Source organism: Schistosoma haematobium, chromosome 4, assembly GCF_000699445.3.
Source record: "Schistosoma haematobium chromosome 4, whole genome shotgun sequence".
Classification (NCBI taxonomy): domain Eukaryota; kingdom Metazoa; phylum Platyhelminthes; class Trematoda; order Strigeidida; family Schistosomatidae; genus Schistosoma; species Schistosoma haematobium.
Window position 1 is genome coordinate 26,868,286 of NC_067199.1, and position 17,691 is coordinate 26,885,976.

Below are 17,691 nucleotides of genomic sequence, written 5' to 3' on the forward strand. Positions count from 1 at the left end.
AGTGTTATTACGCTCACTTCAACGTTTGTTAAATTCTGACATTTAGTTTTGTTCCTATTCTATTCTACAAACAATAAGCTTCGGTTTAATGTATGACTCACTGCTATTCTTCTTTCTATCCCAAGGATGTTTCACTTTGAACATAACCTTTTTAACTCTATTTTTCTACTCTAATGCCCAGTTTGTGCGTTGTGCTTGTCTTAGTCAGCTATTCATTCATGTATCGTTTTTACATCAAACGGAATCAGGAGTCATTTATTAATGGAGTGGTATGCCAGTAGACGAGTTTTCTCTCTCGCCCTCTTGCTTGCCGAAAAATCAGGTGGTAGAAAAGTTTTCATCTCTCTGCACAAGATCGTTAGTGTCTCGATTTAGACTCACACGTTTTTAGCCCCATTGTTGAGTCAGTTAACCTTTCGTGTCAAAGCTTTAACCTATATCAAGACAAGTCCTCTTCAGTATATTATTGGGTAGATAGGGCAGTAAACCAACAAGAAATTTAATAATATATCGTTTCTGATACGTTTTGTCAACCATACGATGAAGCAAAACAACCGTACCAACTCACGGCACTTTATTCCCCGTTCACAATAGTGATCTTCTCTCGGTACATTTCTAATTATTTTTACAGTATAATTAACATTTTGTAAGATCAATACCGTTTTCTCATGTTTAATACGTCTACCTTCCGATGTTTCAAGTTTGGTGGTTCTTTTGGGTTAATTTAGAGCAGGGAAAAGCTTACTTGTTAAAGCATCAGAAGTCTACAAGCATAGTAAATATTAGGATTTAGAGTAAAACTTAGTTCACTAACAAAACCATCCGTATATATAGGAACTCATTATGTTCGGACTCCGTGTGAAAGGCGAGTGCGTGAATAAGCCTGTAGTAGATTTACAGGAATGTCGTTTTGACGAATAATTATCTACCGTTCGATCATTCCTGCCAAATGTGTGCTGTGGCGGGAGTGGGATAAGATAGCATTCAGTATCCTTCATGAATGTGACTAACGAGCAATTACGCGTGTGATCCTGGGGTTGTTCATACAATGTCGCTTTAAGTTTTTACTCATAGGCGTTTCACGAAACAATCTAGCGAATGGATAGTTTATTAAAGTTTCTTACAAACGAATGGGCATAGCTTTACTGACATGATGAACTACTGAAAGTCAATTAGTTCAAGCAAAATAAAGGCCAGCATACTGAGTTTCGACTGCAACGTCGATCTCAGGCCATTACTTTTGCTTCAAATCTGTCAAAGAATAGCAGGTCGTCAAAGTAGAGAAAATAGAATTAATATTAAGATGATAAGGACCAGCATAACATGATGACACTGAGATTACTTAGTACATAGGCTTCCCAGTAACATAATTACATAATGGTAGCACTTGGGCAATAGTAGTCTTTTTTCATCATGGTTCTCTCGTGTGTTTTCTTCATGAGGCACGACAATCCTTTATCACATGACCATGTTGAGGAAAACTAGTGTAACCTTTAAAAATAAATCGAAGCTAATGTGGTCTTATCCGCCAACGTTTTATGGTCTGAACAGAAACCTGCCAGTTCTGTCATGAGTAACAAGCTAATTTTGTTCTAATCAGTGGGATTCCTTAATACTGAGGCGCGGTTAGTGAAAGCCGCATCTGTTGATCTTCCTGGTGTAGTCCTGTTTTCCCGTCGAAAGAGTTGGTGATGCTTCTATACCTTACTGATTAGCTTTTTTCAGTATCTCGAATTTCGTATTCAGAAATCAAGTCTTTCGAATTTCAGAAACTTAACACTGAAAATCTGATACTTATAAGATCCCAACTTTTCAAATTGCTGCACGAAAGCCCTCATAATAAACTCACTTCCTTATTTTGGAAACTTTTGAAATGGTTTGTTGCAGTCGGTTTTTTTTGAGTTCTTCACAGGATATACCTACTCCAACGATTATGTTGCGTGGCTTGACTTCGTCAACAACGGAGCGTGATGTGAGTGCAGATTTACTTGAGTTTTATTGTTTAAGGTTCGACGTACACTTGATAGTGAACACGCAAACTATACTGACGTACGTCTTGTTCGCGATAAGAAGACTGGAAGGTGGATTGGATTTGTTGACTTTGTATCGGCGAATGATGCTAAACAGTTTATGCGAGATTGCCAGGTAAGGTTCAGACTTTCAAGCTGTGTATTGTCTAGGGAGAAATTGAGGTCCGAAAAACAATAATTAGGCTTAACTATAGCAACCCTAAGGAAAAGCGTGATGATGAAGTAAGGTCGTCCATAAAATTAATCCTTTCAGTCCGACGATGCATCACCAACTATTATGCTGCGCGGGATCCCCACTTCCCTTGATCATCGAGATGTACGTATTGTTTCAACTCAGTTCATTTATAGATTCGTGACGCTCTTGATGATGCTCGCGTGAGTTACTTAGACGTTCGTGTAATCAAGGATAAAACAACGGGTATGTATTTATTTCCTTTCCCGCTTCAATAAACTATTGAAATATAATAGTTGTTTGTTGATTATGAACTTGCTTTCACCTTTACGTTACTAATAATTGATTAACTTATACGTATTCCTGAGTGAAAATAAATATTCTGAGGCTATATCATTTATTGGATTGTCTGTGGATCGTTATATGCAGCAACTTCAAATCATTGAACTTCCGAACAATTATTCACAAGTTTTTCATTACATCTAGTCCTCGAAAAATTTCTATTATATTAACATATGTGTATCCCACCAGATTGGTTTTCTTAGTATCTCGTTTGGTCTCCATTCTTATAGTACGCCCTAGCTACTGGTTTTAGTTAAGCATACGTCTGCTTCTTGTTGACGCTTCGGTTGCACTTATATTCTCGTGACAGACCCATATATTCCGGTGAAAATGTTCATTCATCCGAAAAAGCGTAATACCAAACAGTAAGGTGTGAACTCTAGTATTAAAGAACTGATTGGCAAAGCCTGTCATAATCTTTGCTCTAAGTGTTCCATATGATTATTAGTCCTGCACTAGATGCCATTTAATTGATGATATCTAAGATATCAACATAAGCTTTCATTTCTTAATTAAGATGACCCATTAAAAACCTGGTTTCATTGAAGACTTTAATCTTGAGGGTTAATATTTTCTCCAGTGTCAGAACTATTAAGTGTTAAACGTTCCGAGTGTTATCCTTATGAGTATAGTGTCTGAAGAGTATATACAAGCTTCTGCGCTTAGATCTCTAAGTGTTGATATTAAAATAATCCGTCACATTAAGAAGCAAGAAAAGGAGAGATTAGTTCGTAACTATTATAGGTATTCAACTGTTGTAACGATTAAACCTAGAGTTTTAACGTGAAGATAGTTTTTGTAGTCACTTAGGCACAACAAACCTAATTCCAAACTTAGTTTAATGCATTTACGGTTTGGAACTTAAACCTAGATTACGAGGAAAAGGCTATTCTGCACTGTTTCTTGGCTGAACTTTCCAGTTTTCCGAGTCGGGACCTGTAAATCGCATTCCTAATAGTGAATTTTGTCGATAAAGAATTTTTCTCTGCAGTTGCTTTATTCCTGTCTTATTCAAATCTGTTCGCAGGTATATCGAAGGGCTTCGGTTTTGTGGATTTCGCTTCTGTCCATGAAGCAAGACGTTGGATGGACCATCAAAAAGTAATGCATTCACAGTACAGGTTATCTTTGTCAAGTTTCCTAAACATGCTTATCTTCACCTCGTAATTGTCGTATAGTTTGGAATCATGGGCCTAATCCGTATGAAATAACCTTATCTAAATATGTTTTCTTCTTTATTTAGGGTATGTTTCGTGTGCGACGCTATGAAATACGATTGATGTACAGCACTCCCCGCAACCAGCTTGATTCATTGATACATCATTCTGGAGATGCTCCCGGGTTACTTGGTCCGTCAAGCTTTATGACTCGTCCTCCTGCGTTGTCAGAAGTCTCCACCGGAGACTGGATCTGTTCAAGGGTGGGTATTATTTAAGTATTTCATCTCACAGTTGTTTCGAAATTTAAATTTATCGTGCTGGAAATAACTTCTAAAGTAATAATTCACCCGACCCTTCTACTGGTTAATTCCTATCTAGTGTTCTAGTCACAACTTCAGAAGGCGAGATCAGTGCTATAAATGTCAGTTGCCGAGGTCTCAAGTGCAATCCCTCACAAACTCAATCGATGGTGTTGATCTCATCGGTACAACTCCATGCAATAGTAAGTAAAATAATACCAAATGTTTAGCATTTTTCGCCGTTCTCCCTTTTATATTATTTTCTCTAGGTATACTCGGTTATTCACAAAACAACTGTTGTAGCATAGAGTACCCGAAATGTGTCAGTAGAATGAAGTGATAAGAGAAAGGTCATAGAAACATACGTGTAAACAAGAGAGGCATTAAGTACAAAATACTGTGCGACGATAAAGACTACCAAAGTAAATTCCGTCCATTTAGAATGTAATACAAAACTACAGTAGAATCACTATTGTATTCTGTGTTAAACTATATATGATAATATTCCAAGTCATTTAAATTGACCATCTTTAGGGTCCCACTCAAAAATTCGCTACTAACGATTTAACATCAGTTACTTATAATTACCTTTGTGAACTCATCACAGCATTTAACACCAAGACGCAACTCCATAACATGATGTACAGTGAAGAGACCACTAAGGCAAGCCACTATAACCAATGTTAAATGTCAACAAATATTTGACTTCACTGTTATACACGTTTTCGGTTTCTGGGAATACTGGAACAACGTTCTCACTGTGCATGACCAATTTCTGAGAGACGATCTCACAGGCAGACAGACTTTGCGACAACTCCAATTGTTATCATAACTCTTTTCGTCTTTCACAACGTTTGGGTCAGACTCGTATGTATCCATCACTCACACGAACCCTCCGGATGCACAAATCTCTGTCATTCCTCACTGCCTAATATTAGTAGATGGAGTCTCCTATCATCTCATTTCGATGGTTTAAAGTATACTCAATACTTTTAGATGTCGATTGTCAAGTAAGTCATAAATAACGTAGGATGTGGTATAAATGTGCATCTGTTTTCCACAATGAGGTGAAGTTTACCGATTGTGTGGCAAAGGAGTCTAGGTAGCAGTTCAATGAACGAAAACTCGGGTGTGGACAACCAATACAAAATTACAAAATCTCTTGGTAAAATATGAGAACCATACATTGAATACTTCATTTGAAATATTCCATCATTTGTCCTTCACATTATGTATGATTGTTCCCTTCCTAACTCCTTTTCTATTTTCATGTCGACCTTCATAACCCTCTGCTGTCGGGTTTTCAGTTTCCGATTGGTGTTACATAGTACTTATATCTACCAACATAAGTAGCATACACCACAGTAGTAGTGTTTATGGTTGTAATAAATATTAGACTTAATTAGGAGATGAAATACTTAAACCCAAAGTTTAGGGAAAGAGAAAATAACAAATACATCTACGTCACAGCGACTGGTTTCGAGTCATTCTATCTAAGGTCTACATCTACTAGCTATAATTGGCACGCAGTTTGCATCAAAAATATCACTGTGTGGAGAAATCCCACGCTTTGCTTGACATATCAGTTACTTTTGACGTAGAACAAACTTTTTTCAAATACGTTTAAAGTTAACCCACAAGGTCGTACTGCTCTTTTTGGTTCATGTTAGTTACGGTGTTTTTAACTACATGACCTCTCATTAATGCTATCCGTGAGTAGCAGTCAATAAAAGACCAGTTGGGGTGCTCTTCGAAGTTTATTGACCTTCGTCCATATCACCTTGTCTGGATGTGAAGGGTGACTGTACTGCCATCACAGATATGCTCCTAGGAAAAATACCATTTTGCCTAACTTCACGAACTGATGTACAGAAGATAGCGTTATTGTGTTTAGTTACTGTTCTACTGATAGTGAGAGAACAAATATTCAGTCCCACTTTTTGATTGTGAGATATAGCTTGGTAACATCAAAGCAAACCACCCCAAGAGCGGTAGACCACTAAACGAAGTGATTCTCACTGACAGAATAAGTTTATATATGTCTGCTTAAAGTTTTCTGTACTAGACAATGCTGCTTAAAGAGAAGAAATGTTTAGGACTAACCACATGAGTATTTTCTGAAGACAATTCCTGTTATCTAAATAATCAATTGGAGTTCTTATACTTCCAGTTTAAGAATATCATAGTAATGAGGGTGGTCAATTTGCGTCAATTAATTGAGAAATAGCTATTCGTCGTTTGCATTTAATGTATCCTTACCTGAAAACCATATTGGCAGGTTTCGACGTAAATCAATGACATACTCAAAGCTTAGATACAGTATGACAAAAACTGTTTTTGCTTATTAGTTGAAAAATCACTGAATAGATATTTTGGATTTTCAGCTCTCGTCTTGAGATGCTTGGATGCATTAACTACGGAAGATGATATTTGCCAGGTTTTTCAAGATACGGCCGACGTAAAAGTGCGACAATGTCATGTAATGAGAGATGAAGTAACACATGCTTCCAGGTGCTTTGCTTTTGCGGAGCTTCCCACGGTTGCTGATGCTTACAAAGTCATGGATATAGTAAACAAAGAATTCAAGCTTTTTGAGGTTGGAGGAAAAGCAGTAACAGTCTCGTACGCAAAGAATACTTTCAAGTTAGTCTAATATTTATCTGACGTTCATGGAGTGTTTCCTATCTAACTAGCAATAATTGGTCTGGGCACTCGTTTTACTTTATAGATCCGATTTTGTCAACAGTAGAATAGTCTAGTAATTTAAGTATTTGGATCTCAACTGTTGTGCCTCAAGTGTAAACGTTGTTCCTCCTACATTTTTTTGGAAGCGGGTAATATCTCTTCAAAACTTATAGCAAGTGTGAACCAAAGATCCAGTTCTTAAATCTATACGTGTATGAGTTGGGATAGCTTTAGGTTAACTAAGTTCAAAAACGTTGCAATTCCACATCATGCTCAAGATTATGTTTCGTCGGTGTGACCGTTCCTGATATATTCACACTAGTTCAGTATGAAGCTAAATACTTTTTTGAGTGTCCTTATTCTGCTGCAATTAGGTTATATATTCAAGTTATCGGTTGTGAGTCCTCGGCACTCCCTTGTTTAGTCTTAGATATTGTTGGAATACAAGGTGAGAATGATCAGATTTCTAATACAAAGGCCTGTCTAATGCGGACTAGACGGATCGGATACTACTACACGACTCAGCTATGGTAACTGTCAATGATTAAGAATACAGAGAAAGACAGGGCTTTCAAAAGTGTATTTGTTCAAAGAAAATACAATTACACGAGTAAACATCACAATACTTATAGTTTTGTACATCAAGCAAAAGCAGGCGTAGATTACGTTGCCACATTACAGATGATCATTAATAATAAGTCTGAAAGGTCACAATAATACTGATTTCTGTCACCTATAACATTCCTCAGGTTTATATTAATTGGAGGTGACCTGCATTCACTTCTGTAGTCATATGGATTTCCGCTTTTATAAGGTTAAATTAGTAATTTTACTCGGGTAAGTGTTGGTTGTGACCAATGTACTAAACGTAAGTAGCGAATATGGCTTTCTAGTTGAGCATGATACTCATTCTTCAGGTATAAGAATCACCTTGTCTTACTACTAAGTGGTTTTCCCTTGAATGTAATATTTTACTTAGTTTGATTTTGGTGCTAGGACTTCACTTTAGTCTACATGTATAAATACCATTCTTATAGTAAATTATTTAAAGAAATAAATTAAGATTATAAAGCAACTAACGGTAAATAGAAACACTACTATTTACTCATCACTCAGTGATACACTTGGATAGCCAGAGATACAAAATTAAAACCCAAGTTTGTAGTAAACAGTATTTTTCATTAATCTCAGCGATCTCGTTTTCCCACTGCTGATATTCTTGACTTAATTATCTAGTCTTTGTTAGAGTATAGGCTTCCTGAAAAGGTAGGTGAACATTTTTCGCATGCGCACCTTTGGTGAGATTTTTAGTGCTGATTGTCAGTCAACCTCAGATTTATTTATTTGAACACGTAGACATTGGTACAAAGGAACATCAAAATATAGATGCTCCACAATAAAAATAAGGTTGTAATGTAACGAATAGGAAGGTGAATGTAAGAAGAAAGAACGACAATAAATACAAACTAATGGGAGAAGCAGTTCAGTTAGGAAAAATACAACCAGAAAGAATTCTTTCAGTTAAAGAAGTTGCTCTCACTTTTATGAAGAAAGCAAAGTTACAGCAGGATTGACACTGGCTTGTATTTTGGGCAGTATCTGATAACGTCTCAAGCCACTATCTAGTACCATCCCTAGGACCCCGACCAGGGAGTTGTAAAGGACCAATAAGAGCCAGTCCTGTATAGTTTTTTATACCGCGACACCGTAAAACTCATAACACCTGTTGTTTTAGATCCTTCAGCAGAACGTATCTGGATTTGGTTGTTTGTGATTCTCAACACTGCTCACCCTATTACATTGTACTTCATACTTGACTTCACAGAAATATACGAATAGTTACTTTTTATCATTAAAGAGGAATAATATATATTTGTAAGATCTCAGCGAAAGAATTTGAAGTAATTCCAACGTTTCGCCTGGCAATCTGGTCCAAGCTTTTTCAAGGAAAATATAATCAAACAACAAAATTATCGAATACAAATAGGTACATGGTTCTTCGGTTTACTGTATACTGAATAAGTCATCCAATCAACGCGAAGGATTTTTCTTCTATGGCCTAGGATAACACGACAACTTCTTATTCTTTTTCTCCCTTCTATTATTATCATTTTTAACTGAACTTTTATTTGGTCGACCTTTATTATTTTCATATAAACATGTCTTCTACACATTAATGCAAATACCTATTTTTTAAAAACCCTTCACGTTGATTGGATGACTTATTCAGTATACAGTAAACCGAAGAACCATGTACCTATTTGTATTCGATAATTTTGTTGTTTGATTATATTTTCCTTGAAAAAGCTTGGACCAGATTGCCAGGCGAAACGTTGGAATTACTTCAAATTCTTTCGCTGAGATTTTACAAATATATATTATTCCTCTTTAATGACTCACATTAACTCGGCGCCCAAATATTGTGAAACTATTCGTTCAAATTTAGATGAAAGTTCTTGTTTAGTTACTTTTTATGTTCAAGGTGTTCAGTTGCTTATAAATTTTATTCTTTGATAGAAGTAAGGAAGTTAAGAGTTAGCATAATCCTGGTCGATTATATTTGTGTACAATTAGAAAAAAGTCGATATGTGCTTTGACCATCTAAAAAAGTTTATGATTAATGCTGAGTATCATAGTAGTTTATTTCCTCTTTCGGTTTCCATCTTACAATGTGTCCAGGCATTGGATAGCCTGATGCCGTAATTTTTACATTTATATATCAAGTATGAATGTCTCACGTTTATAAATGACTAAGGTCGGAATGCCTATCAAGATGTAGACACTTTATTTATGCTACTTATCTCTAAACAATAATTCTTGAAATAGCATTTCCTCTACATTACAACTCTTGCTAAGTCAAAATCGTTTGGCAATCTCGTATAGAATAAATGAAATGTGACTAGCAGTTGAGTTTACTATTCACGTTTTCTTCTACTTGGGACTCATTTGTATCTGGGTCTCAGAGTCTATGTTCACTTCAGGACTCGAGCCCGGTCCCTTTGACTTAAATTCTGTAATCCAGGTATATCCAAATGATTGGTCTCAAACAGGTGAAAACACGCGTCATGAATTCCGCTGCCAGCCATATATATATATATATATATATATATATATATATATATATATATATATATATATATATATAAATGCGACCTATATACTGTGCGCATGTCATTCAAGACTGATCAGATTTCAGTCAAAATATCAGCGACGGGATAATTTTACCAGGTAATTGTTTAGCCGGGTCTTATTACTAATCATATGTTAGTTGTCACGCTTAATTTGATTCTTAACTTCTGAACCATAAATTGACTAAAGTTTTTAGATTAGTACGGTCGTACAATATAGCTAAGTAGTATGTATATGTAGGTTTTGACGCATTCAAATCAATAATTGTGTATTTAGTTGCTGATTCAAACATCTTTTTCACTCATCATGTGCTATTCCACTTTTCCATTATCATCTTTTAAAGTACTATTATGGCAACACTAAAAACGGAAGGATCATATAACGCTCAGTTAAACAGCAGTCGCAACTTGGCTCTGGATTTAGCGCATGCAGCTATGGCTGCACAAAATAATAACATATCACCCGATACTGTTGCAATGAATGCAGTTGCTGCATCAGCATTACTGAGTCAAACTTCAAACAATGGAGCTGCTGTTGCCCAGGCAGCGATACAACAAAAACAAACTGAACAACATGTTTTGTCAGCTCTGACGAAATCTTTGCGTAACCATTCAGAACATACTGTCTCATCTAACTATGCACCGTCTATGGCAGCACTCGTAGCATCCGGTCAGCAGCTCCCACCTCCTTCGTTCCCGTTCAACGCTGTGACGGCATCTACGACTACATATCGTAAGGCCATATTATCTAACATTTTGGAAAATAATTATGACTGACAAAAATTGGGTTTCGACCTTTGCGATTTATTATATGCGTTATTAGCATCAACCATTTACTTTGTACTTGATTCAAATACTGAAGCATATGGATATTATTGTTCCTTGTATTTAGTTTACGTAATCTACTTCTCAAATGTTGTTATTGTCAAAGCAGCGTCAAGCTCTATATTGTTGTCTATTTGCAGTTTTGATGAAAGTCACGGTTGAATTATCATTTTTCGTATATTTACGAGTTAACGTATTCAATTAGGTCATTTTTCCTGAATACTTTAACGTGGTAGGTTTATTGGTTTACTGATTCGAGGTCTGTAAATTCCTTCAGTTTATCAAGTCACATATAGAAGATTAGAAATAAAACTAATACTCGGGTTGTACTTTAACTGATTATTAAGTGGTATACAAAACCCCGTCGTAATTTTGTTTCTATTTCACGTTGATTAACCATTAATTATTAGCCAATGTCACGTTTTTCTGATCTTTGGAATTGAGCGGGTTCTCTCAGTCGAGTTGCGATGTAGCTACTAGTCTAAGTTATTTGACATCACATGAGCTCTTTTCTGCTTTTGGGCGGTTGAAAGGAACCCATGGATTTTAGTCTCACCCTAGTTAGCACTCGTCAGGAAGGCGTAAATATTATGCAGTTATGTTTATATTTTGTATACGTATTATTTTACCATGGAAAGCATTATTTATCCGTCAATTTTATTATGCTTATTAATCGATTATATCTTGTCCTATCTGGTCCGTCAGCATTCTATTCACTACTTAAACAAATAAACCTGTTCATAACATCTCCATAGTCACGAAGGCTTAGGTAAACTGTCTTTGAAATCTGCACAAACTGTGCATCACATCATAATCACCCATGCTGTTAGTATGTTGTAGTTGTTTTTTATTTTGACGATTAATTTTAATATGTATTCTAAATTAAAAACTTGAGTAGATAGTGATGTTACTCAGTTCATATCGCATTGATTAATCGATCAGCATTCCTTCGAAGATAATCGGCATAGTCTTTACATCCTGTCATAAAATTTATTCAGTAAGTTGTCTCGAACATTTAGTTTTTGACATCGTGACACTGGTTATTGCTATTAAGATTAATGTGCACGTGATATAGTGTAAATAAACCTCCAAATAACTCTCACTGGGTTATAAATTTGACTAATTAAAATAAGCTGATTAATGCAGAAGGCAACGTATGTTTTGATGCACAATCGTGTTGGTTTCATTTGTTATGTTTCACAATCAACGTTATAAGAGAAATATAATTATTATTAGGAAAGATATAGGTTTTTTGGTACAATAAAAATCAACTGAGAACGAACACTTTTGAAGTTTACTGACAAATAAACTGTCTAACATTTTTATCACAGCATTTCCGGACACATCCAAGTACATATACGATGAGTCTACTCGCTTTTACTATGATCCTGTCACTGGTCTAATGTATGAACCGAACTCAAAATACTTCTATGACCGCGGAAGTCAGCAATATTATTATTGGGATCAAACGAAGAGTACATATCTTCCTGTACCACAAACAAATCCTCAATCCAATTCCGTCGATAATGCGGCTTCCAACTCTCAAACCGATACTTCAGATGCTCCTAAAAACAAAGTAAGTTCAATCTTGATTTTCGTATTATCTACGTCTTCTTAAGTCTTATACATATCAATCTAAAGCCTGAAGGCAGCTTAAGATTTGACTTCATCTCGTCGTTTCATATTTTTAGCGTTTTCTATGAACTCAGTAGAAGTCTGGGTAAATAAAAATAACAAGTAATACTGAAAGTAGTATATAGGAAACTAACATTTATCTTTCTCTACGTTTAAGGATGATCGTGGTAAAACAGCTCAACAGATTGCACGAGAAATGGAAAAGTGGGCGAAGAAGATGAATGCTCAGAAAAAAGCCTCATCCAATGCCGGACAGCGCTCTGATGTGATAACAGTGAGTTTACCTAGGATAAATACACCTCTCTTCCGTTTCCGTGTGATAGGGAGTCCCAACAGGTTTTTGTAGTATTACTGCTTTTCTTTGTGACTCCTTATTTTTTTAATTATTTGAAACAAATACTGGTACAAATGGTCACCAAAATAAATATGCTCCACATGAGCAGGAAAATGAAATTGTGAATCAATATATGAAAAGAAGGCAGTTTAGTCTGAATAATTCGTAAAAATAAGTAAACGAGATAAGTTAAAAACACGGCCACGAATGACATGTATTCAGTTAGGAACGTTCCCCTCACTTTTGTGAAGAATGCAAGATCTACAAAATGATCTTAATTAGTTCGGAATCATCCCTGGATACGTCTCAAGCCACTGAGTCACACCATTTCTAAAACCCGAATCCGAGTATCGTGATGTACCGACTATTACTAGTCTAATCTGTCTAATTTATTACTGTTGTTTGTAGTATGATAAGAGTTCTGGATTTAATTTTGATAATGTTACTATTCTCGACCATAATTTATTTGTTGGAGTCTTATCATGGTCTCGTTATCTTTTTGTTCCTAAACGGCAATGCCTGAGAATTCCTACTCCATCTTTCCTCTGTGATTAGTTTTTATATTCGGAAACCATGTTGTTTTAAGGCAAGTAACTGAATTATTTATTTTATTATTTATTTATTTGAACACATATATTGGTACAGGAGTGCGCCAAACATATATGCGCCACACAATTTCAGTTCATTAATTGCGTGTGGGCTGCGTTACTGCCCGGGTGCCCAGACCGAAGCAGGTGGTTATCTTAGGGGGCCACTCACCGAGCCTTTGACCTAAAGGTCTAACCCACAAGGCAGTGGAGCATCGTAAGGAGATGCAGTCCCATGGTAGCCGGTGACCAACGAGTGGTTCATACGCCATTTGTTCCCGCAGGATACTGGAGCCCATGTGCACCATTGGTTTGTGATCCGGTTGAAGCGCCGGACATTCGCTTTTCGTCCTCTCATTTTCGTAAACAACACCCCCGCCACGAGAAGGACATCCCTGGCAGAGGCTGTATACGCGCGGCCGTGTGAGAGTATTTCGAGAGGGAGGGCGAACCCACCCCGCTCTCGGCCATACCAGGGCGTTTGGGGGCAAGTAACTGAATTCCTTGGTCTTGTTATATGCTGTCTGAAACTTCGAAAACAATTTGGATCTGGATTTTGGAAACATTTGTCTCTTAAATTTCTAATTTCTATACACTATTTCATTTTTTATTTTTCATAATGGAGTTCCGAAAGAGTGCTCAGTAGTTTATACTCTCTATTTATTTTAGTCTGAGGCGAGTAGAACAGCAGACACAGGGTATGCAATTTTGGAGGCGTCTGCGAACAATCCACTTACAAGTGACTCGCATACACCTGAATCTGCCAGTTTAGTTGCAGAGTATGGCGGTGTTGAAGATAGTGACGATTCTGGCCAGGATGAGACACATAGTGAAAAACAAGATTCATTGATTTCATTCAATGCTGAAGCTGAAACAAAGGTTTCCGAAGAAGAAAGCAAGTGAGTTTATGTATCCTGCATATCCATACATTTATTAATCTATGGTGTAACTAGGGAATGGTGATATTTAACTGAATACATATCTGATTGTTCCAACCTTTGAAAAATGCTGGTAGTGATGTAGTCTTCATTTAACAAAGTCTTTTTATTAGTAACATCTAATTTACTTTTTCCACCTGTTAAACAAGTGCTCCATGAATAAAAACGTTATCTGCTCTTTACGTTTAAAATATGATTATAATCAATTATTTTTAATTATAGACTTTTGGATTGGGCCAAACTTGCTTGTATGTTGTGCTCCCGCGGCTTCAAAGATGCAGCAACTCTTCAAAAACATAGAGCATTTTCTGGTCTCCATTATGAAAATTTAAATAAATTACGCGGAAAATATGGCTTACCAGCAATTCCTGTTCCAACCCCCGTGCAAAATCAGGAAGCTTCAACGGCTGTTAACTCACCTAAAAATTCCCTTTCAATAGCATCGTTAATGCAGATTGGTGCTCAAACGGCCAGTAATCATGAGAAATCAGTAGCTTCTAGACAAGTTAGTAGTCGACCAGGCGCATCCTGTCAATATCGTGATCGAGCCAAGGAGCGTCGTGAAAAGTATGGAATACCATCCCCACCTAGAATGAAGTCATTGGAAAGTCAGCCGTTAGTCGTGCATATAGAACAAGACTCATTCGTTCCTCCCCTCCCATCGATTCCACCTCCACCCCAGTCAGGTTTGTGCAAGTTTAATAACCTTAGTTTTCTATCAGTAAAACCAAATTTCAAGCAAAAATTTTAGTTATTCCCCTGTCATACTTAATCAGCTATTTGCTATGTAGAAATTACTTTTCATCAACCCTCTATAATAGTAATTTTTCTGAAAAGTAATTCCAAATTTGACTTGATTTGTGTGTTGTGCAAGTTTCAAACTTTGTTGTTATTACGGGTTACTAAAAGCACAAATCATAACTCTCATGACCTAAGTCCGATAAATTTACCTCTTCTGAAATGCATCAACTACTCAACTTATATCAAGAACCTATGTGCTAAAGTCTGTTATATAAAATGAAGTATAAAGTATTCCAGTGATCAGATTTTTATGTTACAAATGCCTCTAATCGTTACACCAACTTTAACGTGATGACTTAGTTTTGTTTGCCCCAACGTCCTAGATGAGGTTATTGCGTTTGGTGTCATTTTTGTTCATTAAGACTAATGCGTAGAGGGAGGGAGTTAAGAAAAAATATTGAAGGTGAGTTTATGTGATTGTGCATAGTAATTTATTTTAAAATAGTAGGCAACATATGTAATCCAGTTTATGGATTTTAATAGTTTTGTCTTATAAATTGTTCATTTTATTTTTGAAGTTTCCATTATCTCGCTTTTAGTGAAAGGTGTCAAGTGTATAAAGAAACGAATATCTAAATTCATAATAGTCGTCATTGAATTAGTACCAGAGGGTTTCTTATAAAATTTGTTTTTGAAGGGTCAGCTGCATCCACCTAATTCATGAAGTCGGTTTATCAATCGAAACTTTTGTAGGTAGCTGTTAGTTTGTACGACAAACTCCTTCAGTCGATCAGTCATGAATAACGAAGAATTGGACACTTGTTTATCGGTTGAATTTGCTACACCACATCAACCGGAACACCAAGCTGCCAGAGTGATACAAGTAATAAAGGTATTAATGATAGCAAAAACCATTAGGCATAGAAGATGTGATTCAAGAAAAAAGTATGTGTTCATGGATTAAAAAAGTTTCGAGATAATTAAAAAACTTGGAATTACGAGTGGACCATTTAAAATCATCTTTTGTTTAGTTGCATGTTTATATTCTTTTCTCCAACTGTTTGTATCCTTATAATCTAGAATATTTCTATTTGTCATTTTATGCAAAAATGGTTCTGTTTAACGTAAATTTCACAAACCCATGAAGATGCTTTTCATAACAACCATTTTACTTCACTGAATCTAACTCATAATTTTTTTAGCTCCCAACGTCGGAAGTCGACTTATGGAAAAAATGGGCTGGCAAGCTGGTCAAGGTCTTGGTCGAAGTAATCAAGGACGAACTCAAATAGTTGAAGCCGAATTTAGAGAAGCTGGCGTTGGTCTTGGAATCAAAACGTCAAAAAGAGGACCTCAGTCAGACAATTATAAAGATAACGTTAAGCGAGCAATGTTTGCCAGATTCCACGAATTAGAGTGACTACTCGTGAATTGTGTCATTGTATATAATCGTTTTTTCTGACGCTACTTTCTAACCTGATCTAGCATTTCTGTAAATCTAATCACTTTTGTTCAGTCCCTGAGTTTATTGATTGATCTCAATCTGGTTGACTAAAATATAAATCTTGTACAAAATGCAGCTCTCTTGTTTAATATATTACAGATCTTAATCAAATGACAGTTTTGTCATTTCATTACACAAGTGCATACTGCTTTCAGAACTCAAATGGAAGATCCAGTGTGGTTATTCATCACAGCTCATTTTCTGAAGATTCTCTAACCAAAGGTGTAGCGATTTCTCCTCTGCATAATATACCATAGAATTGATACTTGAATATGTATTTATGTATATGAGGTAGCGTATTCATGCCCTAATTTTCTACTCTAGCTCAGAAAAATACGACCAGACACATGAATTCAAAAAAAGCCAGTGTTTTTTCTAAGGACTCATGATATACTACTTATTTCTTATATCATTTTCTTACTCCTATTGTGTTCAAGCTCATTATTATCTGATATCAGTGCCCACTACTCATGCCCTTACTAATAATTATTAAAGGGGAATTCATTTATGTGAATTAATGATAAAGTAGTGTTTTAATAACTTGTTTTCATTTCCAAATACATTCCGGAATTAAACATGCCATAAGGATCGAATTGGTGCGCTTAAATACGGCTGAGATTCATTAATTGCTAATCCGGATCGAATGTATCATTTTCAGCTTTTCATTCATAGAATTGTAGGTGATAAACATGGACTTGCGCGTTTTCTACTCTTTTTCTTTAAGATTAATTTATGGTCTCCAAATTTATTAAGTCGGAAGGAGTCATGTTTTTAATAGGTTTTTATGGCTGAATTCAGTTGACGAACATTTGGTTACTTGACCAACAAACTATAAAGTCAGCTCTATATTTGTCTTTTTCAGAACTGCACAACTACTTGCTTAAAACAAAACCTTGGAGTTGCTTGTATATGGTTATTACCCGTAGTTATTCTAAAAGTTCTTGAGATTTATGGGTAATTCAATCTACTTATCATCAAGATCCTATTGTGTAGCAACCTTAGCAGTGTTCTTCAACGATTCTTATCTTTGCTTAACCTGAAGAAATTATCCTCAAATTATGCACCTTGTGTTAGCGCTATTCATACTGTAGTGAACAAGAACACGAGTGGGGACAATCGAATGTGTTTGACAAGAAATTACAGAGCATCTCACTAAAATCTGAGAATCATATAGTAAATAGTTAATTTGGAAAATATCAATCCAACGTCTCAAACATGACTGTTCCTTTTGCAAATATCAGTCCATTGTCTCAGATTTCATTGTCCATGTATTTCATACCAGTTTCGTTCGGTTCCCATTCCTTCCTTATC

General features: G+C 36.0%; 1 protein-coding gene across 2 annotated transcripts; it reads left to right on the plus strand.

Annotated features, from left to right (window-relative positions):
- The first annotated feature begins 1,491 nt into the window (after nucleotides 1-1,491).
- Nucleotides 1,492-17,320, plus strand: RBM5_1 (RNA-binding protein 5). 2 transcript variants are annotated; one of them, XM_051216098.1, is made up of 17 exons: nucleotides 1,492-1,684; nucleotides 1,726-1,876; nucleotides 1,913-1,972; nucleotides 2,008-2,145; nucleotides 2,181-2,252; nucleotides 2,284-2,346; nucleotides 2,379-2,448; nucleotides 3,572-3,645; nucleotides 3,788-3,964; nucleotides 4,083-4,206; nucleotides 6,388-6,646; nucleotides 10,161-10,549; nucleotides 11,973-12,217; nucleotides 12,434-12,550; nucleotides 13,867-14,096; nucleotides 14,358-14,821; nucleotides 16,079-17,320. In XM_051216098.1, exons 2-17 carry the CDS (start codon nucleotides 1,874-1,876, stop codon nucleotides 16,294-16,296), a joined length of 2,703 nt encoding a protein of 900 aa, XP_051066652.1. In that variant the 5' UTR covers nucleotides 1,492-1,684; nucleotides 1,726-1,873; the 3' UTR covers nucleotides 16,297-17,320. The 2 variants fall into 2 exon arrangements, with proteins under 2 accessions (XP_051066652.1, XP_051066653.1); XM_051216099.1 differs by lacking the exons at nucleotides 1,492-1,684; nucleotides 1,726-1,876; nucleotides 1,913-1,972; ... (6 more) ...; nucleotides 4,083-4,206; nucleotides 6,388-6,646 and having other exon boundaries at nucleotides 9,849-12,217; nucleotides 13,867-17,320.
- Nucleotides 17,321-17,691: the final 371 nt, after the last annotated feature.